Raw genomic sequence first — 26,221 nt, 5'->3', positions numbered from 1 at the left:
AGGAGCAGCTATTAAAATTCGAGCTCCTCTCTCCTCTCGTTGTGCGACGGCAACACAAAAGATTTGTCATTCAACCTCCCACACCTCATCTGCTCGCTGTGCCTACACGCAAACATTAACAATCCAGGCAAAACGACAAACTCGACAAAAACAAAACATCGTTAACACAAAAACACATCCTGCTACTGCTACGCAACCTCGGCACAGTTACCTTGAGTGAGTCCTGCGTGTCGTCCAGGCAGTACACTCTGATGTGATACTCCATGCCGGGGCAGGTGACGGGGCCGAAGATGGCGAGCTTGAGGCGCTTGATGGTGGCGGCACTGAGAGTTTGGCCCACGAGGCAGTAGGTGCCCAGCGTCTCCGTCAGGATGTGGCAGGCCTCGTCATCCATCTGGATGTAGCACGGCGTGGTGAAGTTCTCTTCCCCGACCACGACCACATCCTAGGGAACGGACAGAGAGAGAGAGAGAGACAAAGACAAAGTGTGGGTGATAAAGCGCTTAAAGAGCCAGAAATAGGGTTTTGTCATAATTTTGTTGGAAAAATGCCAGAATGAAGTGGAAAAAAATGAAAACAAACAGGAACATGATTAATAGAATCTTTAAATAGACCAAATCTGTTATTCTGGCTCTGGCCCACCTAAGTTCTATGTAGGTTTACATTTGTTGGAAAGGAAGGCTAACTACTAGACGAAGACAGTAAAATATGAATTTACTGCTACTTTCTGGGTCCCATTATCATTTGATCATTTGTTTCATTCCTAGAGATGGGATTTCAATCTAAAACACTACAAAAGGACATTTTCATGTATTAATGATTCAGTGGAGATGATCAGACTTATGATCAGTCTCCTACAACCTCACACTTTGTTCCCTGATTTAAATGTTTTGACACAGAACAGTATGAAAGTGAACAAAATTGATCTAGTGACCTAAAAACGTTTAAAGCTAGGGTTGGTAACCCTGGAATGTTTTCAAGAGCCTGTTAAACTATTGAAAAATGCAACCAGCACATCCCATTGGCCCTCGATGAAACCTACGTCCCCACAACACATGAGCTACAAGAGCTGGACTTTCTGAGATTCGCTCGCTAACTTTTTTTGCAGACAACTTTATTTATTGATGATTATCAGGACGTGAAGAGGATTTCAACAAATGAGATAAAAAAGTATTTCGGCGCCAACTTCCTAGCTCTATGGGAAATAAGTCGCTTTTTGGATTTTATGAAGCTTTTTCAATTCTGGGAATGGAAAGTGAACTGAATCTAAATGTCGCTTTAACAAAGAAATTACAACCAGGGGTCGTGGCCTCCTCGTATAAGCTGTGTCCCTTAAATATTACACGTAGTATGTGTGTGTTACTAATGTCTGACACCGGGCCATCGTGTATGTGAGGTAATGGAAGAGTGAGTAACAAGGCCATTTGCAGTTGACCCCTGTAAAAAGCCCTAATGCCGGGACATATTTCTCTTTAATTAAGACTGTCGGGTCGGTGGGGGCTCATGTGACCCTCTCTCTCCCTCTCTCTCTCTTTCTCTCTCCATCTCTCTTGATCTCGCCTCCTCTCGCTCGCTCTGCGTCTTCCCCCTCTCTAATCCAAACACTCCTGTGAGCAGCGCATTGGCATTAATTCAGCCTATTATGAGAGACAGAAGAGGAATTACAGTATTTTATTGTGAGCTAGGCCGTTTAACAGCAGCATTATGGCTGATCATTAGACTGTTTAACTGCTCCTGGGGAAATGGCACTGGGGCTCCTTATTGGGGGGATAATTAGAAAACACAGTGGAAAAGTAAGCTTTCGCCTTTATACACATGTACACCGACCGACACAAACAAAAACACACACTCACTCTTGCTCGCACACGCTCACACACAGCGAAACAAATTTCTGACTGCAGTCATCAGCTGTTTCTTTTTTTTTTTCTTTCCTCAGAGGCGCAGGAGGATATATCTCCGTTTGGAGTTACTGAAGCAGAAAGTCCCACATGTTCCTCGTTATTTGACCTCATGTCCTCATCATCATCGCGGCGCCATGTTTTCTGAGCGACACCTCGTGTGCCCGTGTGACTTGATGACTCTTAATATCCATGAATTACTTTGAAGGAGCTCGTCTCTCCTGTTTTTCCGCCGCGCTGATGAATACACGTCTTGACGGGGCATGTCGCACGCAGCCATGTGTCACGCGTGGGCCACGAAAGCCGGGCGGGAAGAGGAGCTCATATAAAAGGAAGCAGCCATCACCTTGGATATTGCCGTCTGCACCTCTGACGGGTCAGAGATGTAATCAATAGTTATTTCTTCCTGAAAATTATTTAGTTTACACCGAGCTTTATTGGCTGCCCCCGAGTAATTCATCACTGTCAGAAAAGGTATGTGGGGCCTGTCTGGCAGCTCTTCCTGCACCATAAGTCATATCATCACATCGGCAGTGGAGATAGTGCAAAGACCTCCTGGGAATGATGTTATTCAAGCTACAAGCCAAAGTGGCTGAAGCCTGTTGTTACCGAGCATGATTTTCCAGATATCCTCAACAAATAAAGCCCTCTTTATATTTTTACCTCATAATTTAGGCCATAATCCTACAGTATCTAGACTTGTATCCCAATTTACAGGAGAACTAGGATTTTAGACACTCATAGATATCAATCAACTAAATATGCCAGATTTTTGTCTATCGAGATTCGTCAATTATTCACTGGGAAATTGGTGAAGTGTAAAAAAGAAAAAGGGGATAACATTTTCTGGATCTATTCTCTGATTTGGGTCCACACCACGAAATGTAATTGTTTTTTTTCCCTGACCCGTATCACATCTTTCCACCAAGTTTTGTGGAAATCTGTTTGGTTGTTTTTGTGTTATCTTTCTTACAAACAAACAGGAAAAGGGGGGGAAAACATAATCTCCTTTGCAGACGTGAAGATGTGTTCACGTGCTCTGCATCGTTTCTCTACTGCTTTTCATTCTGCCTGGGCTGCTTTGCAAATTATTACGTTTCAGTTCTTCATATTTATATATTTCCAGCACCTCAACAAACTCCTGCCTGTAAGAAAATGATTAAATTCCACATTGAGGTGAAACTGTTCTCAGGAACGCTCTCCTGACGGGTGAGATGAAGTTGCCAGAAACAAGGTGTGTCGTGTTATTAGCTGGGGTCTGGAGGACTGAACCATTTCTGACAAGTTTAAAGCCGTTTTTGTGATAAAGGTGGAGGCACGCTTTCTCTACAAATTATTTCCTTGTGGTAAATCGTCTGTTTCCGTGTTTGTGTGAGAGAGACCAGAAGAAGGGAATAAGGGAGGCAGAGAGGGCAAAGTCACACTGCTGCCCTCAGCGACTCAACTTATCTTCATCATCAGCCCTTTTAATGATGGAGCCTGCAGGCACAAGGCTTCCAAAAAACAGACAGATACACACAAACGAAAATAGGCAGTAAAAATAAAATAAAACAGTCCTGGGGTAAGAAACAGTCCCAGTCTGTCCCCTGCTATCAGAGGGTCACTGATCCAGCACCTGTTACTGAAAGGTGTTTTCCTTTTTCACAATAACTTTGTCGAGTACAATCAAATGCAGCGTTGATGATCAAATAATACAGTGAATCTGCATGACTGTCACACTGGCCCATTTTCTAATTCATGGCGACAGACACTGGAGTCTTCCTGCACAGTTTTCATCACGCATCCCGCATCTCACCTCCCACTGGTTGTGTGGTGACTGGTTCTTGAGCTGGATCAGCCAATCCTGTTGGCCGTCGAACACGGCGCAGTGGTGCATGGTGATGATGACGGGCCGAGTCAACAGGGCCCCGGGTGGCCCGCAGCTCACCACGGGGCCCAGCACAGTTTGACCATCATCCACCGCGGGCCTGGAGGTGCACAGAGAATAACGCAGTTACACATGCAGGCAGAATATGATGCCGTTTAGTGAGGATGTGACAGCAGCCTTGGCGTGTGCGAGAGCTGACAGGGGTAAAACACGGCTCTGGGGCGTGGATGTGGCAGGCGGCGCTGCGTACCTCATGTTGTCCTTCCTCTGAACCGTCACATACATCTCATACAGTCTGCCCTGAGGAATGGCCCCCGCTGGAATTAGCAGGCTCACCCCTGGGGAGAACGGAAAACAGAGAGACACAAAAACAGGCAGATGTAAGAAAAAAACAGGGGGATATAAGAGTAGTGAAATGTCAGGTAGACTCGAGAAGTCTTCATGGCTACTTGTGCTGTCAATACCTGCCATTAATCTAAGGTTAATTGTTATTTCGGCAGTTATTTCAGTCAATGAGATCATAGAGAAAAACATCAGGCCAGGATAATAACAAGAAATCTAAAGGTCCCTCATGAAACCGGTACATTTACAAGATCCAGATTTTCATTTGGATCTGCACCAAGTTGCACACACACAAATATCAGCTCACTCAACCTGCAGGTGTTTATTCATCTAAATCCATGAATTAATCTCTGAACAATCAAAAATAATCAATAAATCCAAATATTGAAAAATGCCCTAGAATACTAAAGAATGTGAATGTGGTTTTGGCGTTGTCTTGATCCTAAAAACAAAGAAACCAGCAATTAAACGGTCTGGAGTGAAAACCACACCTCCTCGATGGGGGTCATTACTTATTTCTCGAGTAAAAGGGAAAGTCCTCTGAAAAAATTGGACCCCAAGGCTCACACGGTGAATCTCAGTTACAAACCCACTGAGATAATCAACGTAAAAGCTCCTTAATGCTTTAATCTTTCATGACTGTATATGTAACGTGCATATCTTAATGTGGGACGACACCAGTAAAGAGCAGTTAAAGCCCCAGTGAGAAGAAATCATTATTTTTCTTAGAAAAAAACCACTGTAATAATCCAAACTCCCACTCAGTCCCTCACATAACAACTCTGGCACTTTACTGCCTGTTCCCCGATGATGTGACATTTCATTTCTAAAATCAATGCTCTCCCTCCTCGTCACACAATCCTCATACTGCTGCAGCCGGCGTGATTTACATTTTTCCATCTCAGATTGATTTGATATGTCCTGTCCGATATGTATTTTAGGATCCCAACCCCCCCCTCCCTCCCCACATTCCCTAATGCACACACATACACACACACACACACACACAACGTTTCCTGTCTGGAGGGGGTTTCTCAGATCATCTCATCGATTTCCCATGTCCTTGTAGTGAAGTTTTTCAAAAAGGGTAACACACAGATTCTCTTGCTTAGGTAGCGACATCACAACCCTGCACCGGGGACGTCTCGCTCGCTGCCACTCTCCCTCGCAGCGAAAGCTCCAAAGAGATCGGAAATGCATTTTAAACATGCAAAACACCAAACAGCCGCACTGCCACTGCCACCAAACATTTCATTACCCAGACACATGAACGGATCAAATATCAAATGTGCTCTTTCCTCTCCCTATGTAACACGATGAGGTGGCCGAGCGCAAGCGGCAGCTGAGATCTTTTTTTTGACTGGAATTAATAAAAAAAAAAAAAAAAAAGGGAAAAACTTCAGAAACCTAAGAAGTCGGTGTATCCTTTAATGTCGCTGCGAGTTTGTCTGAGCCTGTCAACACGCATCTGTGGCGTGTTACAAGCAGCCTGCGTGGTTTTGATGTGAGGATAGCGTGGCTAATGTAAGCCGACTGAAACAGTACACCTCTGCTCCAGCGCTGGTGGCTCACACACACCTAAAGGTATCCATCAGCTCTTTCGGTGTGCGGTCAATATGCTGATGGGTCACATATGGTTCGGCGTATTGTTTCAAAGCCGTGTCTCTGTGCGTTACGGTTACACACCGGTGGACGTGGCAACATGACTCATTGCAGATCTCGTACACGCAAGTTTACACTGTGCACTTTCAATATCGGCTTTTTATTCCATGAATTGTTATAGCGCATGTTTTTGATTCAGTTTATTATTGGATCTGCTTGTTTGACAAATTATACTTAAAAGGTGTTTTTCAGTAAAGCAAAATCTATTTAAAGTTGTTATCTGTCCATATCTGCATTATTTACTGAGCAGGTAACAAACTACAAACTGATCAAACAAACTATACCTTTTTGGAAACGTGTGTAAACTTTATCCAACACAAGGTAGGCGGTGTTGTGAAGGGCGAGGAACAGTCGTCCATTGTTTTGTTGCCTCTTGGCTGGATTATTGTAATTCCCTGCATGTGCTGGTGACCCTGACCTATTCACGCTTCAACAGCAAAGGTGACCAGGTTATTGGCACCAGGTTTTCTGTTGCTGCTTCCTGGCTCCAGTCTTTCTTCCCACGTGAACTTTTCACCTTTCCTATTATCGTTAGATTTTAAATCAATCTTTTAGCCACCTTCCTTTTTGTTTGTCTTGCATTTATTCATTCCGAGATTCAGTTTATTTATTTCCATCTGCATTGATTTTTTCCCTACTACTCCTTTATTTATAGATACTTAATGTGCTAATTCATCTGCTGCCATTTGGGTCAACTCCTGTTGTTTTTAAACGTCCTATAAGAAGCTAGTGCACCCGGCCAAGAAACAGTCTGGAAAGTCAGTCACAATGTTTTCACTTCTTTAAAATGACCTCACTCTGTTTGGTCTGACTGAAATTGGTCCCCACAAAGACAGAAGTACACACACACCCTGTCTGGCTCTTTCTTCCTCACACACAATGACATATTCTTACATGTAATGTGGAACCCACTGAGAAAATGAAAAACCTGCGGCTCCATTTACAACAGACAAAAGACGGCTAATGAGTTTTAAGATGAACTACGAGAGAATGTGCAGGAACTAGCAGATCCCTCTTCCGTGAATCACAACTCATATATTCCTTTGTTCAACTATGTTCTTTTTCTGCATATTCTCAGACGTGCTGCCCGGATGCCTGTTTATAGAAAATATTAACCAAATGACACAACAAAAACACACAAAGGCGAAGACAATTCCTCTCGTTGTCTGTTAGCGTACCTGAGTTGGGCACAATGAGGTGCCCCCCCTGGGAGCTGAAGGAGCCCAGCGAGCTGCAGGACGGGTCCCGGGTGCGGAGCAGCGTCTGGGTCTGCGTGCGGCGACCCATCGTGCTGTCACTGTTGTCCAGGAGGCAGTGCGGCAGCTTAGGGGACAGTTTGGAGGAGAACTCCCCTCCCAGGTCGTCCTGTGGGGTCACTAAGCCCGAGGAGTTGTACACCTTAATCTTCAGGTTGGGCAGCGGGTCGAGCAGAGGCGAGTTGGTCATGGGGATTTTGTCGGCCACATCGTGGAGGGCGTAGACGGGGCCCCGGTACAAGGCAGCTGCTGAGGTCAGGTCAGGGGCCGCTGTCAGGAGCTCAGCTGGAGAAGAAAAGGGACGTCAGTCAAGCAGTGTAAATGTTCTAGTGATCACGCACTCGTTCTGTAACATGCAGAGAACTTGAAACCCAAAATAACAACGAGGAAACCAAGTGTTGGCAGCAATCAGCGAGACGGCAGCCTGGCTTCACTCATTTTGTTTTTCACTCTTTAGGGGAGTCCACTTCGCCACCCGGAAAAATCAGTCAGTCAGCGGAGGTATGGGCGCAGCTGTGATTCATCAGCGACAGATGGCGTCGCTAACACTCGGTTTACCCAGTAGGTATCAGTGTGAATGTTCAATAGGCGGACTGAGTGGGTGGAGCGAGGGCAGCGGGAGCTCTCTCCGTCCTCCAGCTTCACAAACAACACTTAGTTTCTAAACGAGGCCGATGTCAATGAAAGTAGGTAAAAAAGTTGTTTTCCGAGATGAGAGAGGAGAGAGAATAAGGAGTCACTGTCTTCACCATCGCTGCTGGTGGTAGTGAACTGGTTGTAGTAGCATTCATGTTTCTCCATCAATAACCATGACCACCTTGCTTACATTACATGGAGTTTGATGTATATTCAGATACTGTTTATAGTCATTTGATTTTGCAAAAAAAAAGGTATGCAAGTAAAAATCGCCCTAGTCCCAATAAACCTATTTAATCAAGGGATATTAAGCATAATAATTATGACATATGTGTGTACAATGTTGTGAAACCTTTCTTGATTGGCCTGGTGCTGGATCTACAAATATATATATACAACAGAGCAAGCGGATTTATTGAAGGTTTTGGCTTTAAGTCCCAATTGAACGTTTTCTACCCAAGTTATTATTCATGGAAAGCATCCTTTTGAATGTTACAGTAAATATCGTGCCTTCCCTTCTATTCTATTTGTATATGTTGTATTCTTTTTTTTTCCAATCCCCACTCTATTAACGTGTTTCCCTGCTGTCTTGTTGCCCAGCTCGCTGCCACCTCTCCTCTTCCCTGCGGTCTCACTTTTAAGTTCCGCATCATCAGCCCAAATCTAATTACAGTTTAATATGCGACATACAGAGTGGCCTAATTACGGCTTAATTTCGGAGCATAGGCATCACACCGACGTGCATTTTAATGGATTTGACCGCACAAGCATTCTGACTGTGTTTCCCTCACAGAATCACCTACAGCTCACCTGCAGTCACAGAGGCACCGCGGAGGCATGTAACACACAAGTGCTTCCAGAGCCACCGAGTCTCATCAGGTTCATGCTATGGATGCTCAAGTGAGACTGAAAACATATTGAATTACTGAACATTGAAAAAGTGCGTGGAATGTGTGGACAGATCTTCTTTAATAAGATATAAATATTAAGATAAAACTTTTCAGATTAAGATATAAACAAATATTTCAGCTTCTGTTGCCTCATGAAACTTAAGTGTCATTATCAAGTATTTTTTAAATATAGCCCAGCTATGATGTGACAATATGGCAAAAAATGATATCAAGTTATAAATTGCGCATTTCAGTCGGTATCGATTGTCATCACTATAAATGTCACATTATTATTTCTTTAAAGTTTAAAATTACATTTGCCAAATAGCAAAACCTTTTCAAAATCTGAGGTAGATCCCCTGCATGTTATCACGCCTCACTGTGATTGCACGATGCATAGGAAATAAATCAATATATACGAGACCTTTACTATATTGCTATTGATTCATATTATATTGCTATAGTTATTAATATCGTATTATTGCCCGGCCCTAGAGGGATCAGGTGTTCACTAGCTGACTCACAGGTGATGTAAAAGCCACTCGAACCCCCCACAAGACAAACCCATCTCGTGCTACATCACATCTCTCCTGTGCCCCACCTTTACGGGACGTCTTGATGCTGACTGGCTGGAAGCCGCCGTTCAGGGCGGAGGAATCGAGGATGTCGGAGTCGAAGTCCCGGTGGTTCTTCCTGTAGATGAAGAGCGCCACGACCACAGAGATGACCAGGCACATGATCACCGCTATGACGATACCCACGTACAGAGTCACGTCGTCTGTACTGGGGGCCACTGGAGAAGGAGGAAGAGGAGGAGGAGGAGGAGGAGGAGGAGGAGGAGGATGAAGAGGGTCGAGGGGTGACATAGGAAAAGGGACAAAACACAAGAGAAAAAAAGATTTGTAAGATCTCAAAGGCTTTTATCAACAGTGTTAACCCTTCTTTATTAGTATGCAGGAGTTGTGATAAAGACTAATATCCTGGGTTAAGATTGAGCCGGATATTAATAACCATGTATGGGGAAAATAAGGGCTCAGTCTGTGTGTTGATGGAATAAAACGGGACATTCCTAATTGTCAAAACTAAAAAGGCATTATGATGCATATGTTTTTACTACTTTATTTTGAAAAGTGCACACAAACACTCAAACACACACATACACACACATCTCCCACTCACAAACATTTGTAACTTCTTCGTCCATGTCAGTGACTCATGGTTAATATGTCTCGTTAGAAGCTATATTGTGTGTGTGTGTGTGTGTGTGTGTGTGTGTGTGTGCACAGTGCATGATCAAGGTAACAGTAAGCAACAACATAAACCATAACGATGCTAATGATGCTAAACCCGTGGACAATGGTACAATTAATAAGGAAGGCTCCTCCGGTGCTACCCAATGACACACGGCCCTAACAAGCAGGCTCAGAAGCCAGATCCAAAGTTCTGAAGACGGAGACATGGAAGTCTTCATCTTTAAATTGCCGGGCTCTGTGTTGGAGTTCAGAGTCGGTCTCCGGCTTTGTTCTCGCACAGTGCAGATACGATCTAGACATCGCTTGCATTTCTCAAATTGTCTTTCATCTCCCTCCCAGGGACTCGCTGTCCACTTTCCAGCTGGAGAAACCTCTGTGATTACCAGGCCTGGCACGGGAACGCGGCTCTTAGAGACGCAGACTCCGACAGGCACTCATTACAGATCAGACCTTTTAATGGATTGCCTACTGACTGGTTTGAACTCTCGGTGGCGTTCGGTAAGAAAAATGTCCTTCGCCCGTCACCGAGCTGACAAATGGGTCGGGGGGGAGGGAACTCTCTTGTGGGAGGACATGTGTGAGCTTGTGTACGAATAAGTACACACTGCACATGTCAGGGGAGTGAACAAAAAAGTTAAAAAAAAAAAAAAGTACAGTTTTACTATAGTAACCTAATAAGGGAATATTTCAGATGATTTGAGTATGCAAATGGCCGGGAATCTCCACCAGTAGATGGCAGCATCAGACATTAATCCCTGCACAGCACTTTGAGGACGTTCATGATGGCCAAGCATTTGTGTAAATTAGCCTTGTGTGTCTCAGCCGTACAGATGGCACTCAATCTGTCTCCTGCACAAAGAAGGAGGAAGAGCAAGAGCAGAGTACTTCTGTGGCAAGCAAAAGACACAAGTTGTGTAATTTTTTTTAATCACACACTCGAGATAGTAAGTGCGTTCTCTCCCTTTTCTCCGGATATGACTCGATTTTCCCATGTAAATAGGCTTTTTAATGTGTTTTATCTGTGCATCTGTTTAAAATCCATTAAGTTCCATGCTTTTAGAGAATCCCTACTAAGCTGAAATTGGGTATGACCTTCCTAACAATGACATTATAAACACAGTGATTTAAAAAATAGTAGATCCTCTCTTATGTTTAAGATGTACTGAATGGCTGCAGTTAAATGGGGCGGATTTAATGCTGCACAAAGAATATTTCCCTTCAGCTCTGAGGAAAAGAACGTGTGCGGACCGGGCGTTCTATTTCCAGCCCTGACAGAGACATCAGACTAAGGAGGAGTGTCAAGATATATCCTCATATATGTTCGACCCCTCTAATCCTTCCTCTGGCACAGACAGCAGCAGAAAACAGAGCTCGGCAGCAATGATGAAAGTCAGGGAATGTAATTTCCTTGTGCTCCGGCTGCCGAGCTCCCCCTGCAGATATTTAACATATATCCCCCCTCGGTCGAACAATCTCACGTCCGCACTTTGATGATAAAGGCGGCAACCTGCTAAGTGTACGCATTAAAATGTATCACTTAGATTAATACAATCCTTTTGAACATGAGCCACTGTCGGGAAGGGGAAAAAAGTACAAGAGATTGGAAATGGAAAAGGAGTATTGAACATTCCATTCTCTGTGAGATTTACAGAGCCGAGGCGGAGATAGAGAGACACAGGCCAAGTGTCGGGGGGAAAGTTCATGAGGAGCAAGAGGGTAAAAGGGCAGCGTTGGGTCGGACTTACAGCGTGGTAACGTGGCTGTGATCAGGCAGCAGCCATGCTACCAGAGGAACTTTATGAGAGAGGACGGAGCAGGATGAGAAACGAGGGAGCGATGAAACATACACGGACAAGAAAAGAACAACGGCAAACATGTATCTTCCTTCTGTTATCAAATCTTTTTCCTAACAGAATGAAAATACATGTCGATTAATCTGTCAGTGCAAAATACATGAAATGAAGCCACAGATTGGAGACAATCAAAGACGAGAATCAATGAAAAAACGTACGTAAAAATGACAAATGATAACAAATAAAAAAACAACTCACATGAATTCCCCAAATCACTCTTGTCTTTTGCCTCTGAGGACTTCTGATAAAAGGAACCTTGAGGAGAGGAAGGGATGTGGAAGAGAGAGGGAGGGAGAGGGTAGGGGAGACATGGTGGGAGACGGATGATGAAAATCAAATTTAAGCCAACAGAAAAACAAACTCAACAGATGAGACAGCAACAAACTCATGAGTAGGAGCGATGACACGGGGAAGTGATCTTTCTTGATTTGTGCCCCCCCTCCTCTCCAGATCTGTGCATAGCGTATAGAGATGGATGAGAAGAGCAGGGGTGGGGGGGGGTGGGGGGGGAACATGGAGGTTCTGTGACGGAGGGGCGTGATCCATCAACTGGGCTTAGTGCCTCCGCCTCCGCCTCCGCCTCCGCCTCCGCAGCAGGACTGATGCTGGCAGGTGAGGGGAAATGGAGGAGCTGATAAAGTGTGGGCTCCTGCAGAGTCAATAGAAGCTATGCAGCCTTGCATCGGTCACTCGAAGGCGGATGGAGAGGGTGGTGCGTGGAATAAAAGGAACAATTATGTTAGGAAAGAAGGGGATCGGAAGAAAAGGACAGGGACTTGGGGGGAAAAATGCTTTCAGGCCCAAAAGGGGCTTCGTTGTGGACAGGTAAGATGTTGAACTGAAGAGGAGAGCGGGCTCCGACGGCAGCCGGGGAAGGCGCACTATAGTACACATAATATTCAGTCTCCCTGGGACATCCATAAACAACTATACAAACAATGAAGTCCTTATTGGAGAGGGGCAGAGCCACAGGCAGACAAGTGGAGCGACAGGAAAATCAATGGCTTGATAGATGGGGCTGGTGTGTACATGTAATCAGGCAACAGGGAGGCCGGGCCGGAGCCGGGGGGAGGTGACCGTCAGGGTCAGTCTAACTGATGGCCCGTCCGAACCCATCCTGGAGAGTTTCTGTTGGTCCTGACCGAGCCCTCGACAGCGGAGCATGCTTCAGTGGGTGGGCTGCGAGGAGGAAACCTCAGAGAAAGACACAATTATTCCTGTGCTGACAGCGCAGGGCCTCGGAGGAAAGGGGGTGCGTACAGGAAATCACTGTCTGTGTTTGAGTCATAAATTATTTGAATATGGCAGGAATCCAACCTCTGGGAATCCGCTGTCGTCTGGCAGCACTGATGTCATCATTTCCGAGAGCTACAAGTTAATTCGGGTATTTACTTCAAAATCCATACGGCGGAAAATGATGATACCATCAGTCTGCATTGGATCGAAATCTTGTCGACCACTTGTAAGTAAGTTCCTGCTGAGGTGAACCCTTGAGTCAGGATTCTCCGCTGTTTGCCTTTGCCGTCCAGATCAATACATGGAGACAATGTCAAGTCGGAAAGAGCAACTTACCAAACACTGGGAAAACAACATCAGAATCAAAGAGGGAGTGCATGTGTCAGAGTTGTGAAAGTGCACGCTCTCCATATCAATGTGTAAATACTTAACTTTGTGAAATCCAACCCCAATCTCCCCCCCACTGGAATGTCTAAATGCGATGAACAAGCTACAAAGTAAATTACAACGCAACTCTTTCCTTTCTGACGCGGGTCGGCTGAGTTTTTTACAGCGCGCCTGAAACGGAGAAACACCAGGAGCTCTGTTTCCAGCCCTTGTCAGATCGTGTTCCTCCGCCAGATTCCTGAGATGGATGGCAATTGAGATGATTTAAATAAATTCAAACAACCGAAAATGAGATCAAGCTGCAACGGAATCCACGGACACGTGTTTGCTCAGACCCCAGCGCTGCACTGGAGGGAGCCGCTCAGCGGTCCAAGGTGAGTTCAGATTGCACACAACTTCCATTCCCAATCATATTTGCTAGAACGTGAGCTTTCAGATAATGGGCCGGTCTCCTAAACGCTAGTGGAAATGGTCATTAGCATTGACATAAGTGGCTTCACCCTCTTAGCTTCCAAAAAAAAATCCATCTCTGAAACGATCCTAAATCTATATCATTACGGCTTTATATTCTCTGCAAACTGGCCATCAATCCGGCGAGTAGTAATGCTCCTGTGATAGGCTGAGTTACAGAGGGCGTGCGGCGGGGGGGGGGTGAATGTGTGCTTGTGCCGCAGAGGGAAATAAAACAAGATGAATAAAGACGTTAAATGAAATCACCGCACGCTGAAGTCATAGTTTCCTGTCATTCCTCGGTACATGTGTGCGTACAGCATGTGTTTACTTTGGACAGACGCACGCAGATCCCTCCACCAGCTGCATTTAAGATGCATGTCGACTGCCAATGAGTGCATCATGTCAGCAGCACACCCTGTAGGTAGCAGTTTGAAACCTCGCGGGGCAGAAAGGCTCAGATCAGCAGCGCACAGTGACGACCAGCTGCATCGAACTGCAGACATCCAGCAGCCGAGTGCTTTCATATTGATGGTGTCGGTGTCACAATCACCATCTGCAGCAGGTTAGGCATACAATGGAGGCATCTGTGATTATGTGTGGCTCTAACCTCTTCAAAGATGTTAATTGGAGATGAATGGAGAATAAATCTGCTCCTATGCGCCGCAGTGAATTCAGCCATTTCACTCTGTTCCTCTTTCTCTGTGGTTATAACAGAACCTGTACTGGCAGGAAGGCAAAGACAGAACGAGTAGATGAAACTCCAGTGTTTAAGATAGTTTACCCTTTAACTTCTCAGCACGCGCGATGCACACATGCAGCAGGATTCCAATCTGTGAATGTGTTATAAGGGAGAGGTGGCAGCACTGTGGGCCGAACTGAACTGAGAGGCTGTTTTTAACTTGATGGAAGAAAGAGAAGCACAAAACAATCGGCCGCCTGCAGAAAAAATATCTGGCGGCACCTCAGACCGGCTCCGGCTCTTTTGTTGTGAACAACAATACAAATAAATCCAGTAGAAGAATTGTGATTTCTTTCCTACGGGAGGGAGGAATTCGGCTGCAACCTGGAGACTCTGCTCCAAATGACTATGTACAATACATGTTCACTTCCCGACACGTGTAATTGGCAGCTCGGGAGAAACGAGCAGGTCTTCACTTGTGCCCCTGTGGCTTCTTGATTCCTCTCATTTGACCCGAGGAATCCGCAGTTTGAAAATTAAGGTAGTAATCAGAGCAGCTAGGAAGCCGTGACCTCCCTTATGTAATTACAACATAATCACTTATTATTATTTTAAATATAACTCCCGACTGCTTGGCTTGTGACAGGGATAACTACTTAGAGTGTTTCCCTTTGTGGCCCTGGTCTTTCTTTGACATGTGCTTAAACTTTAAGCAAGCTGACACAGGGAGAGACGTGCAGTGGTTTCTGCTTTTATGTCACTTTTTCTCCGGCAGCTTTGGGTGGATTATGCATGTGCTAAAATAAAGAGAAACAGGTCGAAGAGTGCGGAGGACAGAGAGAAAGCATTTCAGCATGTCTTATTGTTTATGTATGAGTGAAGTGAAACGGAGTGAGCGGGAGACGGGGTGAAAGTGTCATGTGGGGATGTGAAACACAGCGTGGTGATGAAAGAGCCGAGGGAGACTCATGGTCAAAGGCTAAAGAAATGTCTTTGGTTGGCGGGTCAGAGAGAGTAGCAGAGGATTAGTCGAGTACTCACTCTGCATGCACAGCCCATCGGTGCAGTTCTTGGACTGGAGCACCGTGCCCTCACAGTCCTTCCCCCCGTTTTTCGGTGCCGGCACGTTGCATTCTCTCCTCCTCCAGTGGGTGCACTCTGTCCCACAGGTGGACCACTTACTCCACTCTGTCCACAGGCCATCCACTACCACACAACAAACAGGACACACCAGGACAGAGTGAATGAGATGGCAAATGAGGAGATGAAGACATGTCGTGTGTGTGGGAGTGGGTGCGAGGACACGTGACCGAGACGGCGAGGGTTGTGCGTGGGAGAGGGACACACATAGAGGCGGAGGCACAAACAGAGCGAAATATGCAAACACAGAGTTGCATCATATTTTTTTTGTGTATTTAACATTTGCACTCCCGAACCTCTTTCCACCCACTAACGTGTGGGTGTATTGAAATGTTGTTTCGTTACCTGGGCAGAGAGGGTTGCACGCCAGCTTCTGGATGCCTTGCCCCTCGCAGATGGCACCGCCGTTGAGGGGCGCCGGGTTGGTGCAGCTGCGTGTGCGTTTCTGGTAACCGCGGCCACAGCGGCTGTTACACACCGACCACTCCGTCCATGTGGACCAGCCACCATTCACTGGAACACATGGTAAAAAAAAAAACATGTTATATGCTTTCTCAGGTCTCACTCGGGTAGCTTCACCGAAAGGGAAATCATATTTAAAAACAAGTTATAAAGTTACGAAGGGGCATAAAGAAAATAGAAAGTGTAGACTGAGGTGCAATAAAAAACATCAAAACATAAGATGACTTTTAACAAATGAAGCACATATTTTAAATGTATTAAAAGCATAAAGAAAAATACAACATTTCGATTTTTGGTTTGGTTTGTCGTTAGTGAGAATAACCGGAACATCTTTAACCGTTATTTGAATCTTGGACAGATCAGTTTACGGTACATTTACCCACTGTTAAATATACAGTGCAAGTTTTATTTAGTTGCGTTCTGACCCTGAAATCTCAGGTGGTTACTGTGCCAGGCAGCCAGACAGTGAATTCCGGTCCGATTGCTGCGCATTTTCCATTCACTGATTCCTCCTAATGCCTCCCTTCCTCTCTCATCCATCTCTGTCAGCGACTAAATCCAGTGGAGAGTGACACCAGGGCTTGTGGCTGAGAACAAGGCTGTGGCATTTTGAGTTGTTGGAGCCGGGCCCCCCCCCCCCCCCCCCCCCCCCAGAGCCTCTGACTTTCAAATGCGACATGCTTATGAGTGAAGCCCGAAATCTTGAACTCTTGAGGAAGACGGCCAAAAGCCCCCACACTTCCTTACTGTCTGCTCTCTTGTCCTCCGTGGATTATGGCTCTATCTTTTCTCTCCCTCTCTCCGAGTCTCGTTTTTCCTCCTTTTTCCTGCCAGCTCGTGCTCCTGTTTCCAGTGTCCTTGCATTGGCTCGGGCTGGAAACCACTGGGCTACAAACACACTGCCTATCCGTCTCACTGTTTTATGACTAGCATCAGACACAAGTCTTACTTATTCTTGTGGGCTTCTCGTCCAGCTTTGTGGGGATGTGCTTTTTCACATACGGCTCAGCAGCACACAGATTTTTGGGAAAGCGGGGGGATAAAGAAGCAAGCACAGCACAAACAGATGAGCTTGTGGCTTGAGTTACTTTTTCTCAAGAATGAGTCCACATGAGAGCAAGTTTTTCAAAACTACATACACTGGGTTCCTGACAGTAAAAACCTTGAAGAGAGCGAATCCTTGTCCCTGGAAAAACAACTTTCTTAAATGTACAACTTGTGTTAATGCATCACTCTTACATTGATTCCCCAATAGCCACTTTATCCTCAGTGCTCAGTTAAATTCAACCCAAAGTGCTACTGCACACTTAAATTGTTTTTTTGAGCTGTAAACTAAATTATGTGACTGTTTTTTGTTGAAACACATTAACACCGGTTTTAAAATCACATTTGTGGCCAAATCTTATTTCAAAATCCACATATATTGGTTGAAAACGCCCTCTAGAATTTCAAACCAACTTGAACCATGCAGGGGCCAATGCTTAGGTAGAGTTAACATTTTGGGACGTCTCCATTTTTTAGAGGTGGGCCGCTCGTTTTCAAATAAGTGTTGAAACTAAATCCTAAAACCACCACATCATCTATTCAGAGACGTCTCCCATCCTCTCACACACACGCCGTTCGAGAGCCAGTGGTGTGAACAGCTCGGTAGGTGTGTCTGAGCCCTGCCGCCCAGCACTGCGCTCCAAAGGCATTTCTGAATTTCCAGGGAGAGGCATTTTAGTGGGTGGGTCTAGTTCCACTTTAACTAACAACAAACAAAACAAGGTATTTTCACTTCATCCAATCTGACTGAGCTGTTCATAAACCCTGATGTGGTTGTGATCTAACTTAATTCCCCCAAAAAAGTAAATCTGCAGTATCACGAGGCGTCCTATCAAGCGCAGGATGAACTCCACACCGGCCTCAGTTAACTGAACTATGGAGAGGAGTAGTCGCTGCGTACAGGAAAACAATCTCCCAGGTTTTAAAGGAGCACGTGTTTCATGTGTCACTTCTCCTGTCTCGAGTAGCCTCCAGCAGACGTGGAAGTTTGAGCTTCACAGCCGAGCCGCGCGGTGACAGTCGTGTTCGGTTGATGTTGGGGAGACGGCGGGTGAGTCTGTGTGAATCCACAGCGGGGGTGCCTTTAAGTACGGCTCAGCCACATCAGCACCTTGCTAGAGTTTCCGAGAAAAAATCACAAATCTCCAACTTCTCCGCACACCTCGCGGCAGGAACAAAGTGGGGCGATGTTGCATGCCAGGGAAGAGAGAGAGAGAGAGAGAGAGAGAGAGAGAGAGAGAGAGAGAGAGAGAGAGAGAGAGAGAGAGAGAGAGAGAGAGGTTCACTTCATGCAGAGTTTGTCTCATTCGGAGTTGAGCCGACTTCTGACGCTTATCTCTCATGTGGCCAATGAGGAGGATCAGTGTTTTTTGGGGTCATGAGATGTGAGACCCACTGGATGTTCGGTAGTGGTATTATTTTTTTACCGTAGACAATGACTGTCGCGGTGGTGCTGCGTCTCTTGGCCACGATGTTCTTGGCCACGCAGGTGTAGTTGGCCGTGTCGGAGAGACGCGCCTGCTTGATGATCAGGTTGTGGTCGATGGTGATGTAGAAGTTCCTGTCGTCCGCGGGATCAATAACCTCTTCGTTCTTCAGCCACTCCACCTGAGAAGAAGAAGAAGAAGAAGAGGAGCACGACGTGAGGAAGATGAAACACACAGACGGCCACAGCGACAACAGGAGAGAAGACGTGAGAGTCGACATAAGACAGGCTGACCTCGTTGAAATGTAAAGTGTTTAAACAGCTACAGGTTTTCTTGTGTCTGTCTAACTTCTGAAGCAGTGAGGGCCAGGATCAGAGCCCAGTCTCTGAGGTCCTGCTACAAGGAGTCAATAGCAATCATGCTCTTTTTTTATTCTCCCCCTAGAACAAAGCACAACAGTCAAGGCAGCAGCGTCAGGAGCCAGAGAAATAAAACTCCACACTTCCTGAAGCAGAGAGGCTCCCTGACCTTTCCTTACGAGTTCCACATCCCTAAATGATACCGATGCTGAACTCCTGGCACCATCACAGAACAGGGGACGTTTAAAGCCGTAAATCACCCCCAAATCCTTTTTCTTCCCCCCTCCCTCCCTCCCTCCTCTCCTCAGCTTTACAAAAAGAAATCGCACGTCTCATGCCTCACACCTCTGCAGCCGCTTTGATTTAAGAGAAATATTTCCTGCTCCTCTGGTTTTCTTCAAAGAAGCTGTCCAGTCATGAGGAGGCCTGGCACACAGCAGACGTCCTGTGTATTGTGAAATCCAATGAGGACCACGGCCTGATAAGAGATAAGACACCGAGGAGCAGCACAGGCACAGATAAGAGAGGGATGTTTATAAAGGCTCTTTCCCACGAGAGATAAAGTATCTAAAAAAAATAAAAAATGTGGGGCAATAACCTGATATGAGTCCTGCCAAGACAAAACAGTCTCCGCTCACTATTGTTCACTGTTGGATTGCTTGTGAAACACCATAGGAATAGTGTAGTGGTGCAGACGTGTACAAAACACCGGCCAGGACCTGCATTGTTAGAAGTTTCTCAAAGGGGAAGATGGGGCTGATTGTGACACACACTGGCTCAGATGCATCACCAGCTCCTCCAGTATCTGTGTTAGCCGTTAGCTCGACATGGCAGAAATAAATTCACGTTTAACCTCTTCCCGCGAGGCCCCGCCTTCGGATCAGCTCATGCAACCCGCGGCATCGCACCTCATAAGACACCAACGGCCATGACGGAACTTCTATCTGAGCAAACACTGCATGCAGAAGTTAATATGAGCCCAGCTTCACCCAGTGCGAGTGTGATGTGTGTCCTCTGCCGATTTGGTTCTTATGAGTGTTTCCCTCCATAAACATGGATCAGCTGAATTAATCGCAGGGAGCCGGGAGGGAGAGGATTCCCTCAGCAGCTGTATGCGGCAGCTGAAATTAAACCGCTCTCTCACATGAGCACAATGCAATAAGTGTAAAAGTGCAGCACCACATCAGTTTTGCTATGTAGAGGAGATGCATCACATCCGCGGAGCACTTAGCCTTTTTGTCGAGGATACACAATCCTCGACAAAAAGAACTTGACGTTTGATTGAAGCAGATTTATTATCAGCAAAGTCCATTAACACCTCTGTGGGAAGACAACAAAATACTTAATCTGTGTTAATAGCAGCTGTGTCGGAATTGCAGAGGTAACATCTAAAGGTTAAATATAAAATATAAATCTCAGATTAAGAATATAGAGCATTTGAATGGTTACTGCAGATATTCATAGCAAAGCATGTTTATTTTATAAGATGTGTACATAATTATGTACTTCAGTAATGTCATATGGAATTGGCTTCTGTTTAAATTGTATTACAGCTCATCTGTTTGACATATGTTGTCACAACTTTTATCGAAATTGATGCACCAGAATAGTTTTGCAGTGATTCACCAGCCTGTACCCTCAAGTGACATATTTAAAACCTATGGAGAAAATTAACCTCTTACAGTCGACAGTTATTATGCAGTAAACATCAATGTCTGTGTGTATGTCTTCAATCCTTCGAACTGTATTCAATTACCAACTAGAAAGGCACTAAACAGAGTGGATCCCAGCGCCAACGCTCATAAATAATAGTTTCCTCAATATGCCAGATTTTTTTCCATTCAAGATTTGTGAAAATGTCTCATAATGTCTTTGTCTTTGTCTTTGTCCAGATCTACGTCAAAACTTGACGGGTTCTCTCTTGGCCAATGTCCCATCCTTCTGTCAAGTTTTTGCGAAATCTATTCAATAGATTGGGGTGAAATCGTGACCAGGGAGCACGACCCATGTGTGTACATTTGACCACGTTCTTAACACCAGGTTGTGTATTGTTTTGCTCCCTTTTGTCGAGCCAAAAAAACGAGGGAACACAACTCCACTAAAACAAATACAGATGATGCAAACAGGAGAAACGGTTGTTTTGTTGACACGATAAATATTTTGTCTTTCACCGCTCACAGCAGCGAGTGCGGGGCACGTGGCACCGCGATGAGAAAGGTCTGATCTCCGAATGGAGATTGACAGGGATACAAAAAGGCGGTTATCCAATTTTCGCACCAATCACAGAGGCGGCCTCTCCAAACGTGCTGCGTTCGGATGTCAAGAGCACTTTTAAATGAGAAGGTAATTAAAAATTGAACAAAAGAGCTTTTCAGCGCAGATGGAGGGGCGGGAGGGAGACGGAGTGACGAGGGATAGAATGTGCTAGAGACTCGTGTCAGAAGTGGGGACGTGTGAGCGCGAGAGCAAAAGTGAGCAGCAGTTCAGACTATAATTAGGGCTCATTAATAAAACCAGAGATGAAAAGGTAAGCCAATCTCTACACCCTCCTTGTGAGAAGATTTCAGATGATTAAAAGTCAGCGGAAGAAGACTCCATTTCATGCTGCACTTGTCCAACTTTCCCTCAACAGACTCGAGCATGTACACAGAGATGCACACACACACACCCATGCAAACACACACACACACACACACACACGCACACAAGCACTCAGAGCTTGTTAGCGTCTGATTGGCAGTGAAACATCCGGAGAGGTAATTGGCAGATTTCTTGTCATTAACAAAGCGGAATTGCCACATGTCAGCTGTCATAAAGAGAGGGAGTCATCCTAGGTTGTTGGAGACGGGCGGGTGACAGAGAGAAAGACGGTGTGACAGACACCTATAGGGAGGAAGAGGAGGATAGGGACACACACACACACACACACACACACAGACAGACAGGTGGACAGGAGACGGCAGGAGACGACGAATGAGGGAGAAGTATACGGGTGCATGGGCAGAAGGACAGTAACCGACGTACCAAAGTATACGAGACGTCATCGCTGAAGACTGACAAGAGCGAATACATATGGGGGGGGGGGGCGGGGATAAAGGGTGAAGTTTACAAAGAGGTGACTTTGTCTTGAAGAGGTGAAGACTGAACGAGGGGAGAGAGGGAAAGACTGAAGCGAGAGGTAAACAAAGAAGAAAGAGATCCGACTGAGAAGAGACAGTTTCTTCATCTCCTGAGCTCTGGAAGAATTCACAGGGCCGGGATATATCGGATGGTACGTCGAAAAAGAAAAAGACAGGCAAGAAGAAAGAGAAGAAGCGTGTAAAGAGAGATGCTGTACAGTGTGTAGGAGGGTGGTGCGTATCAATGGTGGTGATGAATCAGTGACATACGTGTGCGTGTAGTGTTGGCATAGTTACGACATCTGTACATACATCACAGGAACCCGGGTGTGTACTGGTGCCCTGATTCATTACGGTGGTCACACAGAGAGAGCGGCTCCCGTCGGTTTCTTTTGCTGCAGTGGATTGTGGGAGGTTTTTGTGATTTGGGAGATTTGTGATGATTGTGCACATTGCTTAAATTAAAATATAAATTATGCTGCCAAGAATGAGGTCACCACTGAAGAGAATTTAAGTGAGCTATTTGTTTTAAACTTTATCCCCTTACATTTTAATGTTGATATTGGAAACCTGTTCATGGTTGGTTACTTATCTGCACATCCATCATTCATTTGGAGTCAAGTTGTGTCCACCTATGTAAAAAGTAGGCCACATTTTTTGCTCTTTTTTGGCCTCCTCCAACTCCTATGGGATATATCTGCATGTTTAGCTGCTAAATGCTCATCTATGATCACCAGGTTGCTGCCAACATCATCTTCCTGTTGTTTGTATTTTATTTGAGTATTTTTGTACATATTATCCCCTCATATTAAAACACCAATAAAGCAACCCTTATGGTTGAAAGCTTATTTAAACATCTAGCAGATGTTGATGAGCATTAGGATTCACTTGGAGTCATGTTTTTGTCCACCAGACACATGTAAGACAAGAATTTGCTATATTTTTATCTTGGTTTTTGGGCTCCACCAACTGCTGAGAAAGACATTCGCCTCCTTGTAGCTGTTAAATGCTCAGCTGTGTTCACCAGGATGTTGCTGCTTTGTCTTTCTGTTACTTGGAGCTGGGCTGGCAGCACAAATCATGTTTTTTTTATTTTTTTTTGCTTAAGCAGCTGCTTGCTGCGGCCAAGAACGACACTGACGAAAGTAATGGAAGTCATCCAAAACAAAGTTTCACCATAACAACGGGCTTAAACCTCAGGAAAGCTGAGGAGAACTGCAAAGTCTGCTGTCAATCCCCCATGAATTAAATCATGCGATCCATGGTTATTATTTAAAAAAGATCAATTACAGCTGACTCAATCCATTTCCTTTTTTATTTTAATCATATGTCTCACATCACATCCTGAGCTGTAAACTGGATCTGGGCGACTGCCTTGTGATTAAGATGGGAAATTAAAGCACACATTTATTCCTCTAGGCTTTTGAAGGACCCCAGCAGGGTGGCCTATATATCCTTTAACCAATCCAGAACTGGGCCGCAGCATCAGTGTCACCTACTCTCCCGCTGGCAAACGTTACTGGCTGCAGACCTGGCTGGAGCGGCGACGTGGGAGTAGCCTCTGAGTGGGATGTTTCTGTGTGCTGCCAGGGTGTGTCAGCACGTCACTTATCAGCCCAATATACTGAAAAGACTGTATACCATCCACTCACTTGTTGGCAAAACCAGTTATTACTCATCCCTGTTGTGTCAAAAATAGAATGTACAGCAGAGTATGGGGGTGGAAAGGGTGTGAAAAGCATGAACAAGGGGGGGGGGGGGGGGGGGGGGGGGTGCACGGCAATCGGAGACTTCTCTACGGAGAAGTCATTATGAGCTCTCCTGCTTCTCCATGTGAAGTCTAACTATCTACCCGGAGTAATTTATTCATTTCCCTTTTTCCCCCCACACACATCCGCTCGGGGCTTGAATGACACACCTGGAGAACGAGCCACAAAAAGGTTACAAACTGATTATTCAATCATTCACTGTGAGACAACAAACCATATGCTCCGCATCTGCCTGCACTGCAAGAATGGAAATGCGAGCTGTATAAATATTAACAAGCCGGAATGCACAAACGCTGTGATCGTCTTGAGATGGGATCTGAAGAATGTTTTGTACGAGTGTGTGTGTTGAGTGTGTAGTGAGGAGGAACCGCAACGGGAGGAGGTTAGGTAACTGGGCTGGAGTTGGAGCGGTTACTTCAGTAGGTGTCCACACAGATGACGGATCACTGAGACTCCAGCCAGGAGTAATAACCTCACCCTGCTCACTGCTGCCCAGAGCTCTACACAGTGTGCTGAGGGAGAACAGACGTTTCTTCAAACCCGCTCCAAGGCCGGGGAGACACTTCACTTCTGAAACACAGCTCTCTCTGTTTTCTATTGCTCACTTCATAGCCCTCATATAAACTATGATTCCTACAATCCCTCAAAACCAGTACAAGTGTCAGGGGAGGTTATATATGTACCCACTCTCTGTTTTGTCTATTTGTTAAGATAATTTGTTTTAAATATAAATATACTTGTTTTTGTTTAAAATATATATTTTGAGCTTTTAATCGAATACTCAGGTTCCTCGTTTTGATTTGGGTTATTTGGGTTTAAATGCTCTAATGTTCAGAAAACACATCACTTTCCTCAAACTGTCCATTGCTGCAGCTCCTCTTTTCAGCCTCGGCCCGAAACACTTGGTTTAGCTCCTGTCTCTTTGAGGCCCTCCTCCCAATGAAGCCTAGTCCAGTCTGATTGGCCAGCAGGCGTACTCCATTCTGATTGGTTAACTGCTCCTGGTGTGTGAAGGAAATGTCGGCCTCTGCTTTCGGTTTGTTAGAGGGTACCTTAGGACTATGACAAAGAGTTTCAGGAGCTCGGAGTTTAAGAGTTTGAGCTTTTTGACTTTGCAGAACATACACGAAAAAAACGATTTAACACACCAGATGAAAGACAACTTTCTGCTTCAAGACAAATTTTTGGGATATATTCGTGTGTGGGTGGACTTATTTACAACCTGACTGCAGAGAAGTGTGGCCTTCACATGCTATTTTATATAAAGTTATAAAGAATAAAGTGGTCTATGCCATTGTTGAGGTTTTACAGGATGGAGAACTGTGCGATCCACTCTGTGTGCACATTCCTCGGCCTCCCTGAGTCTCCCCTGGCCTTTAGAAAAGCTCTCACCAAGTGGGAGGCGATAGAGGTCGGAACTCTGCCGATATACAACACAACCTTGAGCAGAGAGGATGAAAACGCTGGAACAGATTCACGCCGTCAGTGCGAACAGCTCATAAACCAATTTCAAAATGATAAAGAAATCGTCCCCCCCCCCAAATTGAGGACTCTCTCATTCATGTTTCATCCCGTCATGTTTGATGAAACCACCACCTGGCACACAGATTCCAGGTAGCTTAGAGAAACGTGATTTTACCCCTTTATGCACTTTTTGTAACTGTAAACAAATAAGGTATGTTTGCCGAGGGCTTTGGAGAAAACTCACATAATAGCAAAGGGGTTTTGAGTAAATCTGTTTGTCTGGTAGCCCAAATGGATCATGTAGTTTTGTTTGTTTTTGTCATTTTTTTTAAATTTCTTCACTTCGCTTCGCTTGTTTGTATATCCCTGAGTTATTTGAGGTAACAGTAGAGGTCCATAACTTAGCACAGAGGACAGGAGCGTCCGTGAATGTTGGGCTATTAGAGTAAATCACAGCCTTTGCATGGGAGACCTGCGGTGATTGACAGGTGAGTGCCTGAAGGGCAGCCTTTGGTTGGTTGCCAGAGGGATTGGGTCTGGCCTCCTGACACCTTCTTTCCCATGGGTAACCGTAATGAAAACACACTTCCTGTTCCGCTGGGCACTGAAGTGTTGTTTCTCTTGACATTCCTGGCCTTGCTCAAAAATACACTGCGCACCGGTTTTTCTTTTTTTGGACTGGGAGGAAGCACTCAGCTATTTCTTGACAAGGTGACCCGACGCGCCGCTGTTTGCACTTTGCCTTTACCTCGCCTATGAAGTGGAACTGGGCCTGAAATCACCAGTAATCACTGACATTTACATGCTGACGTGCAGACCAGGCGGACGCCGGAGCTCCAGAAAGCACCACAGCTAAGATATTTGAGCTATATTAGATTTTATACCGTAACGCTCGATAATAAGAGTCATTATCGCTACATTTAGCCAATAATAAAAAATGGAAGAAACGTCATTTGAGCGATATAGCAGAACCTCCCCGCTGGACTGTACACGTGAAATGTGCTCGGCTCCTGCTCCAGCTGCCT

General features: G+C 45.3%; 1 protein-coding gene across 1 annotated transcript in view; it reads right to left on the bottom strand.

The window, feature by feature from the left end:
* Positions 1-26,221, bottom strand: part of unc5cb (unc-5 netrin receptor Cb) — a 117,113-nt gene that overhangs the window by 5,832 nt on the left and 85,060 nt on the right. Inside the window, exons 5-12 of the mRNA XM_053411670.1 lie at positions 18,486-18,666; positions 15,898-16,065; positions 15,454-15,618; positions 9,153-9,344; positions 6,948-7,310; positions 4,016-4,103; positions 3,694-3,865; positions 212-445 (exon numbers count right to left, since the gene is read on the bottom strand). Of these exons, the coding sequence (XP_053267645.1) occupies positions 212-445; positions 3,694-3,865; positions 4,016-4,103; positions 6,948-7,310; positions 9,153-9,344; positions 15,454-15,618; positions 15,898-16,065; positions 18,486-18,666 (1,563 nt within the window). The remainder of the gene's footprint in view (positions 1-211; positions 446-3,693; positions 3,866-4,015; positions 4,104-6,947; positions 7,311-9,152; positions 9,345-15,453; positions 15,619-15,897; positions 16,066-18,485; positions 18,667-26,221) is intronic.

Source organism: Pleuronectes platessa, chromosome 19, assembly GCF_947347685.1.
Source record: "Pleuronectes platessa chromosome 19, fPlePla1.1, whole genome shotgun sequence".
Taxonomy (NCBI): domain Eukaryota; kingdom Metazoa; phylum Chordata; class Actinopteri; order Pleuronectiformes; family Pleuronectidae; genus Pleuronectes; species Pleuronectes platessa.
The sequence above is the reverse complement of the archived record's forward strand: the minus strand, read 5'-3'. Positions and strand labels throughout refer to the sequence as shown.